This window comes from Quercus suber, unplaced genomic scaffold (genome assembly GCF_002906115.3).
Source record: "Quercus suber isolate HL8 unplaced genomic scaffold, Cork oak 2.0 scaffold_477, whole genome shotgun sequence".
NCBI classification, from domain to species: domain Eukaryota; kingdom Viridiplantae; phylum Streptophyta; class Magnoliopsida; order Fagales; family Fagaceae; genus Quercus; species Quercus suber.
Window position 1 is genome coordinate 418,158 of NW_027069928.1, and position 15,317 is coordinate 433,474.

The following is a 15,317-nucleotide window of genomic DNA, read 5'->3' on the forward strand; positions in this document are numbered from 1 at the left end:
TGTTTTTTTTTTTTTTTTTTTTTTTTTTTTTTTTTTTTTGTTGGTATAAGATGATTTCATTAACAACTAAGAAAACACAAAAGGAACAGGACACAGACTGGTCAAGTAAAAACCATTACAATCATCCTCATAAGCCTTAAGAGCGTTCATAGGCGGGCTCTCATAGGAAACAAAATCAAATTCTTGGCTGATGCTTATCCTAGCTAGGCTGTTTGCACAATGGTTCGCTTCTCGATTGCAGTGCTTGAAAAGAATCCAGTGAAAACGGGAGATCAGCAATCTGCAGTCATCCAAAATAGGGGATATGACATTGTTTACATATTGATCATTACTAATAGCATCCACAATAGCCCTTGCATCAAGTTCAACAATGACATAGGCTATGTTAAGATTGCAACATAACATAAGGCCCTCCCTTAGACCCCATAGTTCAGCTATAAAGCTATTTGTGGCTCTTATGCGTCTAGTGAACCCTGCAATCCAATGCCCATATTCATTCCTTATCACTCCCCCACATCCAGCCACACTTAGATTGCCACACGACAAGCCATCCGTATTATGCTTCATCCACCCAATCGGAGGCTTTTCCCCTCAGATTCTTTGAATAGTTGTGGATCGGTACTTTAGGAGAGGCAATACAGTGCATGAATTCAGCGACTTGGTTTGTAATAAACGAGTCTAATTGCGGATTCAACCTCTTCCTTTAAAAAAAAAATTATTTATGCTTTTCCAGATATTCCAAATAGCAAAAGGGAACCTAATTTTCCATAGCAACCTCATAGATACACTCATATTAGCCCCAATATCCGTATGATTTCCATTCTAGTGAAGCTAGTCCACTAGCCCACTATTCCAAGACACTTGATTTGCTTTTGTAATCCCCAGCTTAGACCACACCAGTTTAACCCAAGAACAATCACGAAGAGTGTGAAGAACTGATTCTGGTGCCTCTTTACAAATGGGGCACAGATCTTCTACACAGACACCTCTCTTCATGAGACAACTTCTAACCCCAATACTATCATGGGCACACATCCAGAGAAATGTTTTAATTCTATGGAGGGTATTTGCTATCTAGATCCAACCAGCACTAAAATCCGCATTCTCCCCATGCCCCATCGCAATCCTATAGGCACTTTTCAAGTTAAAAGTACCTTTAGGAGAATCAGCCCACGCGAGATTATCCTTTCCCTTGCTTGTCATCACAAAAAGAGTGGCTTGTATCAACATCTTAACATCCGATGGCAGCTCAAAGGATAGCCTATTCCAGTCCCAACCCGTATCTCGTAAAAAATATTTGATTTCCAATTGATTAACTTCCTGAGAAAGTAGGCCCTGGATAAAACTTCGGAGAGTACCCTTGCTCAACCAATTACTGTGCCACACATTCAAATTACTATCTCTGCCAACCATCCATTTATTACCCTTAGTGAAGATATCCATCCCCTTTTTCATTGTTGCTCAAATAGAAGAACAAGGAAGTTTATGAGGATTAGCAGCATGCATTCTTCTTCCAGAACAGTACTTTCTTCTTAAAACTTGAGTCCACAGAGCTTCTCCTTCAGAATGAAATCTCCAATTTAGTTTCGCAAGGAGAGCAAGATTTCTTCCTTTGGCAGATTGTAGCCCAAGGCCCCTTTCCTCCTTTGGTTTGGTAACCTTTTGCCGACCAATCCAATGAATTTTCTTTTTTTCCTCTGATGACCCCCAAAGAATATTTCGGTTGACCCTATCTATCCCATCCAAAATTTTTCCAGGCAGATAGGAACATTGCATATCATAAGAAGGAATAGCAACCGATGATGCTTGTATGAGGACCGTTCGACCAACCAAAGACAACATGCTCGCTTTCCAACCTGACAACTTTTGTTTTACTCTATCAAGAATAAAATTATAAGCCTGAGCTGACCTACTAGCGTGCTTCAAAGGAAATCCCAAATATTTTCCAAGCGAAGGAGTGGATGCAAATCCAAGGATATCACTTAACGACTCCCTAGTATCTCTGTCAACATTTGGAGAAAAATATACTCTCGACTTAGCTTCACTAAGAGATTGCTCGGAGAGATTGCATAATTCATCAAGCACATCTCTAATCACTGAGTAGTTAATGTAATCTGCTTTGGCAAACAACAAAATGTCATCAGCAAAGAGTAGATAAGAGAATGAAGGGCCACTTTGGGAAGCCTTGAATGGCTACCAGAGTTTTGCATGACATTTCTCTTCTATTAACTGCCCAAGATAGTCCATGCACAGAATAAACAAATACGAGGACCAAGAATCCCCTTGCCTTATCCCCCTAGAAGGGTAAATGGGATCAAGTGCCTTTCCATTGAATAAGATCGAAGTTGAGACCATGGAGACACAACTCATGATAATGTCCCGAAGATCCATTGGGAGATTGATTTTAGTGAGCATGTCTCTAATAAAACTCCATTCGATCTTATTATACACCTTCTCTAGATCTATTTTTAACACCATATACCCAACTCCCCCTTTCTTTTTGCTTAAAAAGTGAATAATCTCTTGTGCTATAACCATATTATCAGAACCTTTCCTGCCTGGTATAAAAGCCATTTGAAAAGGAGAGATTAATTTCCCCAAATGAGGTCTTAACCTAGCCACAATGATCTTAGTCAACACCTTATAAACAGTATTACACAAACTGATGGGCCTATAATTCTCCAACGTCTCTGGGCCTAGGATTTTTGGAATTAAGGCAATATGGGTTTTATTTAAATACTCTGGAATTCTCTTTTCAACAATACCATCTTAATACCTCCATCATTGATTTCCCCACCACGAGCCAAAATTTTTGGAAAAAGCCTGCATGCAGCCCATCCAGGCCTGGGGCTTTGGCGGGTTTTAAAGACCACATGGCTGCCTTAATCTCCTCTTTTGAAACCCCCCCCCCCCACTAACACTTTGTTTCTCTTCCTCTAAATCCCTCGGCTACCACTGGAAATTAATGCTGAATGAGGTCGAGGTCAAAGGATGTTGTGTAAATGTTGGCAAAGCCATTCCAAATGAACTCTTTCACAGTATTCTCCTCACACAACCAATCCCCACTAGTATTTTTGATAGCCAAAATTTTATTCTTTTTCCTTCTAACCAGCATGGACACATGATAGAATGTGGTGTTCCTATCTCCCTAGATCATCCAATTCACCCAGGATTTTAAAGCCCATAACTCCTCTTCCTATGCCAGCAATATCTTGTAGAGTTACTGGTTTTATATCTACGCTATCTTGTTTCTTTTTTGTCTTTTATTTCTTATATTTTCCTTTCTTAGCTTTTTCACATTCCGTAGCATGGTGTCACTCCTCTTCCTGTGCCAGCAAAATCTTGTAGAGTTATTGGTTTTATATTTACACCATCTTGTTTCTTTTTTGTCTTTTCTTTCTTATCTTTTCCTTTCTTAGCTTTTTCACATTCCGCAGCATGGTGTCCATATTTCCTACACTTAATACAAGCAATAGGTATATCTATGGAATCTTTTAAATTTAGTAAATAGTCTTTTTTATCTTTTAGGTGATTGGGTAGATTTTCTATCAATTTCATTATTGTGTCTTTTTGTTTTCTTTTTCTTTTATTGACTTTAAGTGGATTTGTTGATTTTAATTCTTCTTTTTTCTTTACTTGGTCTATTTCTTTCTGTTTAACATAAAACATTTCCATTAATTCATTTATTACATCTTTCTCAAATTCTAATAGACAGATATGTTTAACAATTTTATTATGTCGATCACATTGTTTCTTAGTATGTCCATATTATTTACATTTATGACGAATAGTATTTCTAGTGTATCTGTCGTTTTTCTCATTATCTGATGAGTTAGTAATATTTAAAACTGTTATATCTCTTTTTTTGTCTATATCTAAAGGTGAATTTAAAATTTCTATATTTTTAGCTAATTCTGATAAACCATTATCTTGGGTATATATCATGGATCTTTCAATTGATTTTAATCTTTCATCAATTTCTTCCTTTAAACTATTACTCTTCTTGGAACTATTATCTTTCTCTTCTTTGTTGACTACTTTTCCTAAACTATCATTATTATTATATCTCTCTTTCTCTTTCTTCATCATGTTTCTTTCTTTTCCTATGTCTTTTTCTATATCTATTTCTTTCGTAGAGTTTCTTTTAAGTTGGTAAGAGTACTATTACCTTTTGTCTTTCCATACCTTTTTCTTTCTTTACTTCTTTATCTACCTCTATCATTTTTTGCACTTCGTGACTATAGTCTTTCTTGATGTCTTCTTTATATTGCATTATTTCTATAGAGCTATTTTGTTTCTTTTCTGTCAAAATTGTTTTTAAGCCTTCTTTCTTCAAGTCATCTTTTCCAAAGTTTTTTTTTTATTGTCTTTATATGTTATAGCTATAGGTCTGTTGGTTGCTTTTAGTTCTCTATCATCTTTTCTACTACTATTAATATGCCACTTTTCTATCACATTATTCCTTTCATTATGCCAATTATTTGTCATGGTCTTTGTTAAAGGTGATCTATGATGAAGTTCAAATTCTCTTTGAGAATTTAAAGCTTTCAATCTTTCATAGAGGTTCAAAAAACTATCATTTTTTTTTTCTTCTACTGTAATGGATCTTTCAATATTTTCTAAAGAATCTAATTTTTTATTAATCACGTCTAAAAAACTATTATTGTGTCTATCAGTCTGTCGGTTGGTTTTATCTCTAGTTAATGTACTCTAATTATTTGTGCTATTATTATAGTTATAATTATAATCCTCCATATTACTGTCAGAATTAGAATCTGTTTCATAATTCATATTACTATTTAACCAATCATTGTCTATATCTCTTATGCTATAACCTTCATCATAATCTATATCATCATAGTCCATGTTTCTTATTAGTGTGTGCCTAACCTAAGTGTGAACAAGCAAACATATGATGAGCTAATAAACGTATTTATTCTATTTCCAAGCAATTAATAATTACTGGTGGAACTAATAATTTAGTTATCATTATTAGCATAGATTTATAAACAGGTAAGATATTTTTAGTGCTATTTTTTACTTATATATGGGAAAAGAATTTTTTTTTTATTAAGTTCTTATAATTTTTTTATTATTATAAGCATATATGGAAAGAAAAAAACCCATCAAGTTAACTTGTGAACAAGTTGCTTGTTGAACAAGAAAAATAAACTATACTTGAATATGTAATTTAATTGGGTAATAAATTTGAACTCAATTTGTATTCCAAATAATTTTAAATGAATAATCTGAAAATTTTCATTTATTGAAAATTATAATAATCCAGAATTCTTAATACTGGTTTTTTTTTTTTTTTTTTTTTTGAGAAGATTCTTAATATTGGTTTAGTTCGATTATAAGAAAAGAATTGACATATGAAGATAAATAAATAAATAAATTTGTATGACCTTGGAAAATAAAGAAAAGAAAAAGAAGAAAATGGTTGTTAGAGCATTCACAGTAGTGTAGCTGTAATGCTATATTGCTAAAATTTAGCTCCACAAACACAAAAAAACACCCTTACAGCAGTAGAGTAATAGCTAAAATTTTTAGCTGAATTGCTACAATGCACATTTATAGATAGATGTGGACTATAGCTAAGAGCTAAACAAAAATAATAATATTTTACTCTCGCCCGATTAAAATAACAAAAACTGATTCTCTCTCTCTCTCAGTCACTCTGTTCGCTCTCTCTCTCTCTCTCTCAGTCACTCCATCTGAACATCATCTCTCAAAACTCTCTCATGGCCTCAATCTTCCTAAGCTCAATAAGTCTCGTTCCAGCATTCTTAGTAGCCTCCGATATCATCCTCGCCGACTCACTCTCTCCCTCGGCCCTAATGATGGTGGTGTGCCTCTCCTGCTCCGCCTTTGCCATCACAAACTTTGACCTCTCCACCTCTTGCTGCGCCACCTGCTTCTACTCGAGCCCCGAGACCTGCGGGCGCCCGGTGAGGAGCTGATCGGCGTTGAACTGAGCCATGACGGCCTTCAAGACCTCGTTGCCGATCGAAGGAAGGACCTTCTCGTCGTACTTGAGACCTAGGGCTTGGATGATCTAAGGGAGGTGCATGACCTCAGGGCGCGAGAGGACGTGGAGGGTTAGGTTGGCCATCTGGAGGTCCTAGGTGTCGGAGATGGAGTGCGGATGTCGAAGATGAAAGGCTTTTGGAGCCATGGGATGAGGAAATGGGTGCCTTTGCCGACGGTTTCATCAAGAATTCCATGGATGCGGTCGGTTGATTTTGGTTGATTTTGTTTTTGTGGTTGATTTCCACAGATGGTGGTTGTGGTGGTTGATTTTGGCTATGGTAGTGGTGGTGGATGATTTTGACAGTGGGTTTGTGGATTTTGGTTGTGGTGGTGATAGATGATTTTGGCTTTGGTAGTGGGTTTTGTGGATTTTGGTTATGAGTTTTGTGGATTATGGTTGTGGCTGTGGTTGTGGCAGTGGCAGTGGGTTATGGTTGGGGTTGTCATGGTTGGTGGTTTGTGGTGATCAGTGGCAATGGGGTTGTGATTGTGGTTGTGGGTTTTATTTTTTATTTTTTTATATGTTGTGTTGTGGTTGCAAAAGTAGAGTGGTGGTTATGGCCGGTGGTGGCAGTTGTGATTGTGGCTAATGGTAAATGTAATTGTGGTTGGTACTGTGGATGTTTTTTGAGTAGTGAGATGTATTATTTTATTACAGTAGTTATATTATTTTATTGTGATGTTTATATTATTTTATTGTGTTGAAAGTTAAAATAAATCTACTGCTACAATATGTGTATAAATAAAATAGTTTTTTGTATAATTAAATAGCTAAAATTTAAGAGCATGGTGCACTAGTGTTTGGAAAATTGTACGGTCTCAAAAAGTGTCTTATATAAGCCCTTCAAACTCAAAAAGTGGGGAATGTATATATGCCCTGATTCTATTGGCTAACAAATCAAATTAAATTAAATTGATAAGTGATAGGTGGTACCATCAAAAAGAAAACGCCAAAAGTAGAAGGCCCCCGCCCCCCCTTTTTTTTGATGGGAAGTAGAAGACCCGTTATTCATTCGTCAAATGCTATTTTGCCTGTATTGTTTTGTACCTCTCTCTCTCTCTCTCTCTCTCTCTCTCTCTCTCTCTCGGTCTCCTCTTTCTTTTGAGTCTTTGAGGGCAGAGCGAAGTCGCGGCTCTGATCATCAAAGATGGCGGTTGGGAAGGAAGAAGCGGAGATAGTGAAGGCTCGAACGGACACCAGGGAGTATAGGAGGATCGTCCTCCACAACTCCCTCCAGGTCCTTCTTATCGCCGATCCCGATACCGATAAGGCAACCCCCCTTTATTCCTCTCTTTCAAATTCACAATTCACAATTCACTATTTTCCTTTTCTTTTTCTTAATCTTAGGGTTTTTCTTTCTCTGTTTCTTGTTTCAGTGTGCTGCTTCCATGAGTGTCAGTGTTGGCTCCTTCAGCGACCCCCAAGGCCTCGAAGGACTCGCCCATTTTCTTGGTTTTTCTTTTTCTCTCTTTATTTTTTATTTTTATTATATTATATAGCCTCTTATCATTCATTTATATACATGTCTATATATATTATTACTATTCATAATACAACATCAAAGATTTCAGTCTTGACTTTCTTAGAGATATTTATTGTTTGTATATGCAGAGCATATGCTGTTTTATGCTAGTGAGAAATACCCTTTGGAAGATAGTTACTCCAAGTACATTACTGAGGTACTTTTTTTATGTGTCATCATATCATTTGTTAAAAGCAATAGAATTAACAAATAGTGTAAAGTCATGCCTACACCCTCATACCCTTCCTAACATAATTAACACCCAAATTTCTATGCATTTTTTTTAATCTTCTTGATGCGTAGCATGGAGGCTGCACAAATGCTTTTACATCTTCAGAGAACACAAACTATTATTTTGATGTTAATACTGATGGTTTTGAAGAGGCTTTGGACAGGTAGATTCTGTTCTTCCTTTTTGTGCTGTGCCTGTGTGCTGTCTGCTGTCTGCTCCCACAAAATGTAACCCTACAATGTCTTTATTTTTTGGTTGTTGTTCAGATTTGCTCAGTTCTTCATTAAACCTTTGATGTCAGCTGATGCTACCACCAGGGAAATCAAAGCTGTTGATTCTGGTTTGTTCTTCTTTTCTGGCTTTAACACCGTTAGTTGCCTCTTTTTGATTTATTGTTGATCATCTCTCTCTCATTCTCATGTAGAGAATCAGAAAAACTTGTTGTCTGATGCTTGGAGAATGAACCAGGTACTGGTTATTGCCTTTGCTAAGCATATTTATAACTGCAAGATGCTGGATATATCAATCTTAAATGCTATATGAGTGAAATTCAAGGCTGTAGGTAGTAGATCTTTGAAATGAGTGAAGAAACTACTCTCATATCTATGGTGCTACCATTGTTAATATAATTCATTGGTCCTGTATGGTCAGATTATTTTCAGATATTTAGAAGCCACTTTTGGAATTTGGCCTTGTAATGTTTTCCAATTTCATCATGAGTTTTTTTCCCCCCCTTTTTGGGTCAGCCCCCTATATAGCTCCCAACTTGAATTTCTTAACCCAGTGGGCCACAATTTGTTAGTTGGATCAACCCAACTCACTAGTCATTCCCTGTTTCATCAATGGTGATAGGAAGCCTTTTATAAGGGTGTCTCTATTGAACTTTGAATAGCTAAGTTGGTCCATCATCAATACCTTCAGTCTAGGCAGACATTGTTATTTGAAACTCTCCGTAGATAATTCTTGATTTTCAAACACCCTCCTATTCCTCTCCCTGTACGCATGCCACATCAAACGATAAGGGGTGACATTCATGACTCAACACTCCAGTACTAAAAAACTTTGAACTTCGCCTCCAGCATTGGGATAAACCTATGATCGTCTTAGGCATCACTACTTCACTCATCACTCCAAAAACTTAAAAATCTAAAATTTCATTAATCCAAAGCTATTGGTCAATACAATAACAAATGATCCAGATTTTCTTCATTACTTCTACACATCACACTGATCACACACCAATTTGCCAGCACAATACTCCTCTTCATATGATTCTCCATAGCAAGAATTTGGAATTGGTCTTCAATATTTTAGGGACGAAAACTGAAATCCATGCAAACTTTATAAACGAAAACAATATTTTAGCTATTAGTATTTGAGTCTCAAAGGGTGTCTTCTTAGAATGTTTGATGTTCTTAAAGAGCTTGCTATCCAGTCTACCTACTTATCTCTCGTTGTTTACTGTCTTGACATTTGTGACTAAAGATTGGAGATTGCAAAAAAAAAATTGTGGGTGTGGTGTGAGTTCAAAATTTTTCTTGTGGATCGGAATATAGTTTGTGCTCCAATTGAAAATCAGAGTATGGGGCTGCGTATATTGGATACTTCTAATCAAGCCATGTTGGGTAAATGGCTATGATGACATGGAGTTAAAGGTACTTGTTGCTGGAGGCAAGTTGTTGGCTTGAAAGTATGGGGAGGATTGGGATCAATGGTCTACATAGGATGTAAGCTAGGAAGCACGGGTGCGGCTCTAGGTGTGCTGCACCTGTGTCTGACACGCACGGACTGTCGTGCGGCTGTCAACGCGGCTGCACGCACGTCCGAGGTGAATCCTTTTTTTTGATTTCTGATTCAGGCCAAAACAGCCCCAATTCGGTCCGAATAAGAAGAGGAAGAAGAAAGATCTGCTACCAAAAGATTTGCGAGGAAAAAAAAAAAAAAAAGGCAAGGAGAAGAAGAAAGATCTGCTACCAAATGATTTGTGAGGAAAAGGAAAAAAGAAAAGAAAAGAAGAAGATGATGTGGAGATGTGGTGGATGAAGCTCAACTGCTGGCTGCTACCATCGAAACTCTCTCCTCTGGAACTTTCAAAAAGGAAAAGTTTGATGACAGATTACTGTTGACTTTCAAATAAAGCCTTGGAATGTGATATTAATAAAGCAATGCATGTGAGTAGTGGTGAGACTTGGCAATGGAGCTTCTTGGAAGCTTCATTGTTTATAAATATCCCATCACATTTGTTTATTTATAGTAAAACCCCCAAATTTGAATATCTTTATTAAGATTTTTTTAAACACTATATTAAATTCAACCATTTATATCATTTAGCTTAATAATAGCCAAACCATTTGGTAATTGTATCAATTTAAATAATTACTTATCATTAAAAAATAATATTATTTTGCAAAATTTACCCCCCTAAATATCAGCTATAAATATTAAATTGATCTCAAAAGTTCCTTATCTACTATTGCTCTTAAATTGGTATATGTTTATCATTAGATGAAAAAATATGCTTGGCAATATATAGAAAAAAAAAAAAAATATATATATATATATATGTATAAAATAATAATTTATTAATAAACGTATCCCGTCACACTCGCACCTTACTTTTTCAAAAATTGCTGAGTTGCCGCACTGCACCCATACCCGTAGCCGAACCCGAATCCATACACGTGCTTCCTAGGATGTAAGGGGCAGCCATGGATGTAGTTTATGGAAGAGTATTAGTGGATTGGGATAAATTTGTGAGGTATGTATAGTATTGTAGGGGATGTTAATTGCATTAGGTTATGGCATGGTCTATGGTGTGAGACCCAACCACTAAGAGACATGAATCTTGAGTTGTATGCCATTGTAGTTGGGAAATATTCCTCATTTAGCTCCTACTTGGGGACTCAGAATAAGGGGAGGACATGCTCATTAAGTATCATGTTCATTTGTGATGTTTTTAATTGGGAGTTGGAGTTGGTAGACTCTACGTTAGATTTGTATATTCTAATATTCCAAGTAATGAGGCTCCTAATTCCATGAGGTGGAGGTTGCGATGGTATATGTAATGTTTATTTTTTATAATGAGGCTTTTAAAGGCTCAACGGTGTTGCATCTGGAAAATTAGGTTATCTCCAACAGTGTTTTAGAGCTACTTTTGGTTGGAGAAACTGGTTTGGTAAATAATACTCCCTTGTTTGGAATCTAGCCCATTGTGCCTATTTTGGAGAGGGGCAGCAGAATCCACCTACATTTGATGGTGTGGAAACATCAAGTACTCAGTTTAAATTATCTTTATTTTTTATTTTGATAGGTTAGAAAACTTGTATTAAGAGAAGAATACCTCATTAGAAAAATGAAATAGCCAGAAAAAAATATGTACAAACAACAGAAAAAGAAAATTATGTACAGGAAGATAGGGAATCTAAAAACAGTGGAATGGATTCCTTAGAAGTAATACTCCATGCACAAGACCAATCAAACAAGGTCCCTGCAAATAAAGCTAGGAGCTGATCCTTGGTAAGCTCCATATCAGCCACAGATGCCTCCCTATAAGTAGCAATCTCAAATAAAAATGGGAAGGTTATTATAAGATCAGTGTTTGAATGGTTTTCATGTTTTGGGCTCTAGTGAGATCTCACAATAAGCATGCTTTCATGGTTGTTAGCATTGAGCAATAGTGGGATCTCACAATTAGCATTTCTGATCAATTTTGTTTCATCAAGTAACCTTATGTGGAAAGAGTCTTGAAGGGTTGAGGAATCTGGTATTTCGTATAATTTTCTGATGTCTTTGCTAAGGTGTGTAGTCTTTGATGGATATGATTTTCCCTTTTATGGCACTAGGCTGCACTTTGAGTCTCCCTTGTTATGGAAGTTTCTTATTCCTTGACTTGATTAACATCTTAACTTAATCAAATAAAGATGAATCGCCTAATTATTTTGGTCATAGATAATCATTCCCCTAGTGTCTCTTAGATTGTGTTCAGTTGGCAAGAATTTAAGTTGAGAATTTAAAATTCTTGGGAGTTACCAAAATTATGGGTGCTCGGTTGGGAGGATGATTTTGGTGGACCTAGATGGACAACTCCTCCCACTCCATTTTCCATCCTCTCTCATTTCCACCAAACCAAACATTAGAAAACTCCCATTTTCCTTCATCCATTTTCCTTCCTGCCTTGTTTCCACCCAACCAATTGGACCATTAAAGACTTGGTGTTCCTATGCTAGTTAGAATGACTAAGGAAATGGCAGTAACTTCTTGCTAGAGTTGTCTTTTATTTCAGCTTTTGAGCAAGATAAACTAGTGCTTAAGTTGCACAGAGGAAAATTTAATGGCCACCATTACAGATTATGTATTTTTGTTCATTTTATTATCGCATTTTCATGTGAATCAAACCATGTTGATTAGTTTCCATAGTGGTACTGGTAGTGTTCATGTGAAAAATATGCTTCTAATTGCATTCTTCATGTGAAATTTGTTGCTTCTGTACAGCTTCAGAAACATTTAAGTATGGAGGGCCATCCATATCATAAATTCAGCACAGGTCAGTAGTTTAATTATTATTTTCTTGGAAGATTTGTGTTTTAATTCGAAGTTGTAATTTAATTCCATAGTTTAATTCATATATTGTGTAGGCATGTATAATTTTTTCTAACATGTGAAGTCATTTTTCATTTTGGTGAAGTTACAAATTTTTTATTGAAACTGAAGGACCACTGGACCAAAATAAGTGTGAAGAAAGAAGCTGTCCATTATTTTCATTTTTTCTTCTGGTTCTTGAGCAAAAAATGAAAAGAAATATAAATTATTAATTTAATACTGATTATAAATTAAACATTCAAATCAGGAATGGTTTTATTGAAGTTTTAACTTAGCACATTGAGAGGCCCGGCTACCTCAAATTAGTCAGAAATATTGTTCCGGGTTAATTATTTCCTGTTTTGGATTGATATGGGTGGATTTCGCAGTTTTTTTATTGAATCGAAGTTGTTTCAATTGGTGGTTGAGGAAGGGGGGAATTTTTTCTCCCTTAAGATATTTGAAAGGGGGAAGTATTTCATGCAATCAGTTTTTATGGGTAGGAATGCAGCACGTTGGCTTATGCAAAGCTTGGAACACACGGTGATTGGGGTTAACCCCAAACACTTCTTCACGCTCAGGGAAGGTGACACCGCATACACAGTGCAATGGGGTTCTAACTTGTGTGGGCAATATCTGTTAGTAACAGAGTTAAAAGTTGGCGGGATGAGAAGATCGATCATTATTCCTGCAGGTAAGGCACAACAAGGTTGGAGGGTCTTTGGAATTGAATTAAGAAGAATGTTGGAACCTTCTCATTATGCGTTGGGTGGACCAAAAGCTTTACCGTACAAGTCTAAGGTGGATTAAGAGATTCACCCTTCTCGGTCCTTTGCTGATACGGTAAAAGCGTCTGTGCAAGGAAGGAAGTATTTGTACCAGCCCTCCAATATAGAGACAAAGAAGAGTCAAGTAGTGGAGAACACTTTGCTGCCTCCGAGAGACAAAACTGGGATTCAGGTGGTGGCGCTTGAAGTTCCGTCGGATAATGCTATACCGATTGCCGTGGGTGGTGGGGAGGGGAGTCACCGTGGTATTAATGCAGATGCTAAGTTTGAGGAGAAAATCCAGGAACAAAATAAATTCAGATTGAAGAATTTGAATTTGAAAGATGTTGATTCTGGTAGGGAGCGTTATATTAGGAGGTCTAGCTGGTTAAGGAAAGGCTTGACTGTGGAAATAAATGAATTTGGTAAGAGGCGGGTGTCTTGGCAACGTTATAGGAGTGATAAGCAAGCTGTAAAATGGGTGGCACGTGAGGATAATTCTGCCCAGGTGGTTAATAAGGGAATAGACAATGGACCTTGGCTGGGAAATGATAAGAGTTGCTTAGGCCCAATATTGTCTAGCCCTTTTGTTTTTGAGGCTAGGGCTTGTTCCAAGCAGCCACTAAATAAACCAAGCCCAGATAATACGGGCCTAACTGTTGAGGATGGTAACTTAGAGTCAAATACAACAGGCCTGAGCATAAGTCTGAATGGTGCGAGTACTACGGTACTCCCAGCGAGCTCGGGGCTTGATTCCCAATCACCAAGGAAGAAGGCGGTGGCTCCGATGGGCTCAGTGGGCTCGGGGCTTGATTCCCAATCACCAAGGAAGAAGGCGGTGGCTCCGATGGGCTCAGTGGGCTCGAGTTCTCCCATATTGGCACAGGAAGTTACCGTTGGGAGTGGGTCTAGCGCCCAGGTGAGCTCGAGCTGCATTACCCAGTCACTCAACATGCCGATGTTGACAGCAGAAGTGGTCCAGGCTGTGGGCGAGCTGGGTTCATCATCTTTAGACCCGATATGTCCATTGCAGGAGCTGGCGGAGATGAAAGTGATGTCTTCAGGGGTTCTGGTAGAAAAAATGGTTGAGAAGTCGTCGTCTCCGGTGGCGAGGAAGGACGAGGATGATGAATTGTTGGGTCCGGAGGTAAGGGCGACGGTGCATGAGATTTCTAATTCTACGGTGGAATCTAATTCTTCTATCACTATTAGGGAATTGGTAAGTGACTTGGACAAATCATGGGGTAATTCCACAGAGTGGATGCTGCAATTGCGGGATGGTCGTCAAATAGTGATTCCGCTATCTCTGTATCAATTTCCAGAGAGTATGTCGGATTGCTCAGTCACTGATGTAGAGACTGTAACAGGTAATGAGTCTTTTATCAATGACGGTCAGATGGTTAGCTGGGCAGAGGATTGTGATGGGTTTGTTGATTCTTTGTCTATTGTTGATGAGGCAGAGGAGGAGATATGGGATGTTGATGAGAGGTCGATGTCTTGTGTGTGTAGTGGTAAGCCTTTAGTTGTGGTACCCTTGGCCACAGAAGTTCCATTGGAGTTGGAGTGCAATTCCAAGCTGGGGGGTGGGTGTAAGGAGTCGGTTGATGGTAATAATTTATCACAACGGGTAACAAATCGGATTAAGGCTTTTAGAAAATCAGTGGGCACTTCTTTAGAAGGTTTTGAGGAGCAGATTACGGGTTTGCTGTTAGCTATAGAGGCCAAGAAAAAGAACAAAAAGCTTAAGGCAGTAGATGAGCAGTTGAAGCACAGCAAGTCGAGGCAGAAAGGGCAGCGGGAGTTAAAAAATTTATTGTCCTCTATGAATGTTGAGGTTGGTTCAACGAAAACAAGGAATGTAAGTAAGGAGCGGGCTGTGGTGGTTCATCAATGAATTTGAAGATTATTTCTTGGAATGTTAGAGGGCTGAATGATAGGGACAAAAGGCTTCGGGTTCGTAATATGGTCAGGAAATGGGGGCCAGATGTTATTTGTCTTCAAGAAACTAAAATGGAGTTGATTACTAGAGCTGTGATTCGCAGTTTGTGGAGGGGTCAACATGTTGATTGGTCTTATCTAGGCTCTTGTGGAGCTTCTGGAGGGGTGTTACTAATGTGGGATACACGGGTTGTGAATAAAATGGAGGAAGCTGTGGGGCGATTTTCAGTTTCTTGTAGATTTACA

The 15,317-nt window shown here is 37.7% G+C and overlaps 1 protein-coding gene and 1 pseudogene across 1 annotated transcript in view; one reads left to right on the top strand and one right to left on the bottom strand.

Annotated features, from left to right (window-relative positions):
• Positions 1-5,731: 5,731 nt before the first annotated feature.
• LOC136063018 (prohibitin-3, mitochondrial-like) lies at positions 5,732-6,246 on the bottom strand (annotated as a pseudogene).
• Positions 6,247-7,037: 791 nt separating this feature from the next.
• The window catches only part of LOC112027923 (insulin-degrading enzyme-like 1, peroxisomal), a 29,056-nt gene continuing 20,776 nt past the window's right edge, over positions 7,038-15,317 (top strand). Inside the window, exons 1-7 of the mRNA XM_065762856.1 lie at positions 7,038-7,304; positions 7,411-7,486; positions 7,646-7,713; positions 7,860-7,951; positions 8,055-8,128; positions 8,213-8,256; positions 12,280-12,331. Coding sequence (XP_065618928.1) covers positions 7,182-7,304; positions 7,411-7,486; positions 7,646-7,713; positions 7,860-7,951; positions 8,055-8,128; positions 8,213-8,256; positions 12,280-12,331 — 529 coding nt within the window. The 5' untranslated portion in view covers positions 7,038-7,181. The remainder of the gene's footprint in view (positions 7,305-7,410; positions 7,487-7,645; positions 7,714-7,859; positions 7,952-8,054; positions 8,129-8,212; positions 8,257-12,279; positions 12,332-15,317) is intronic.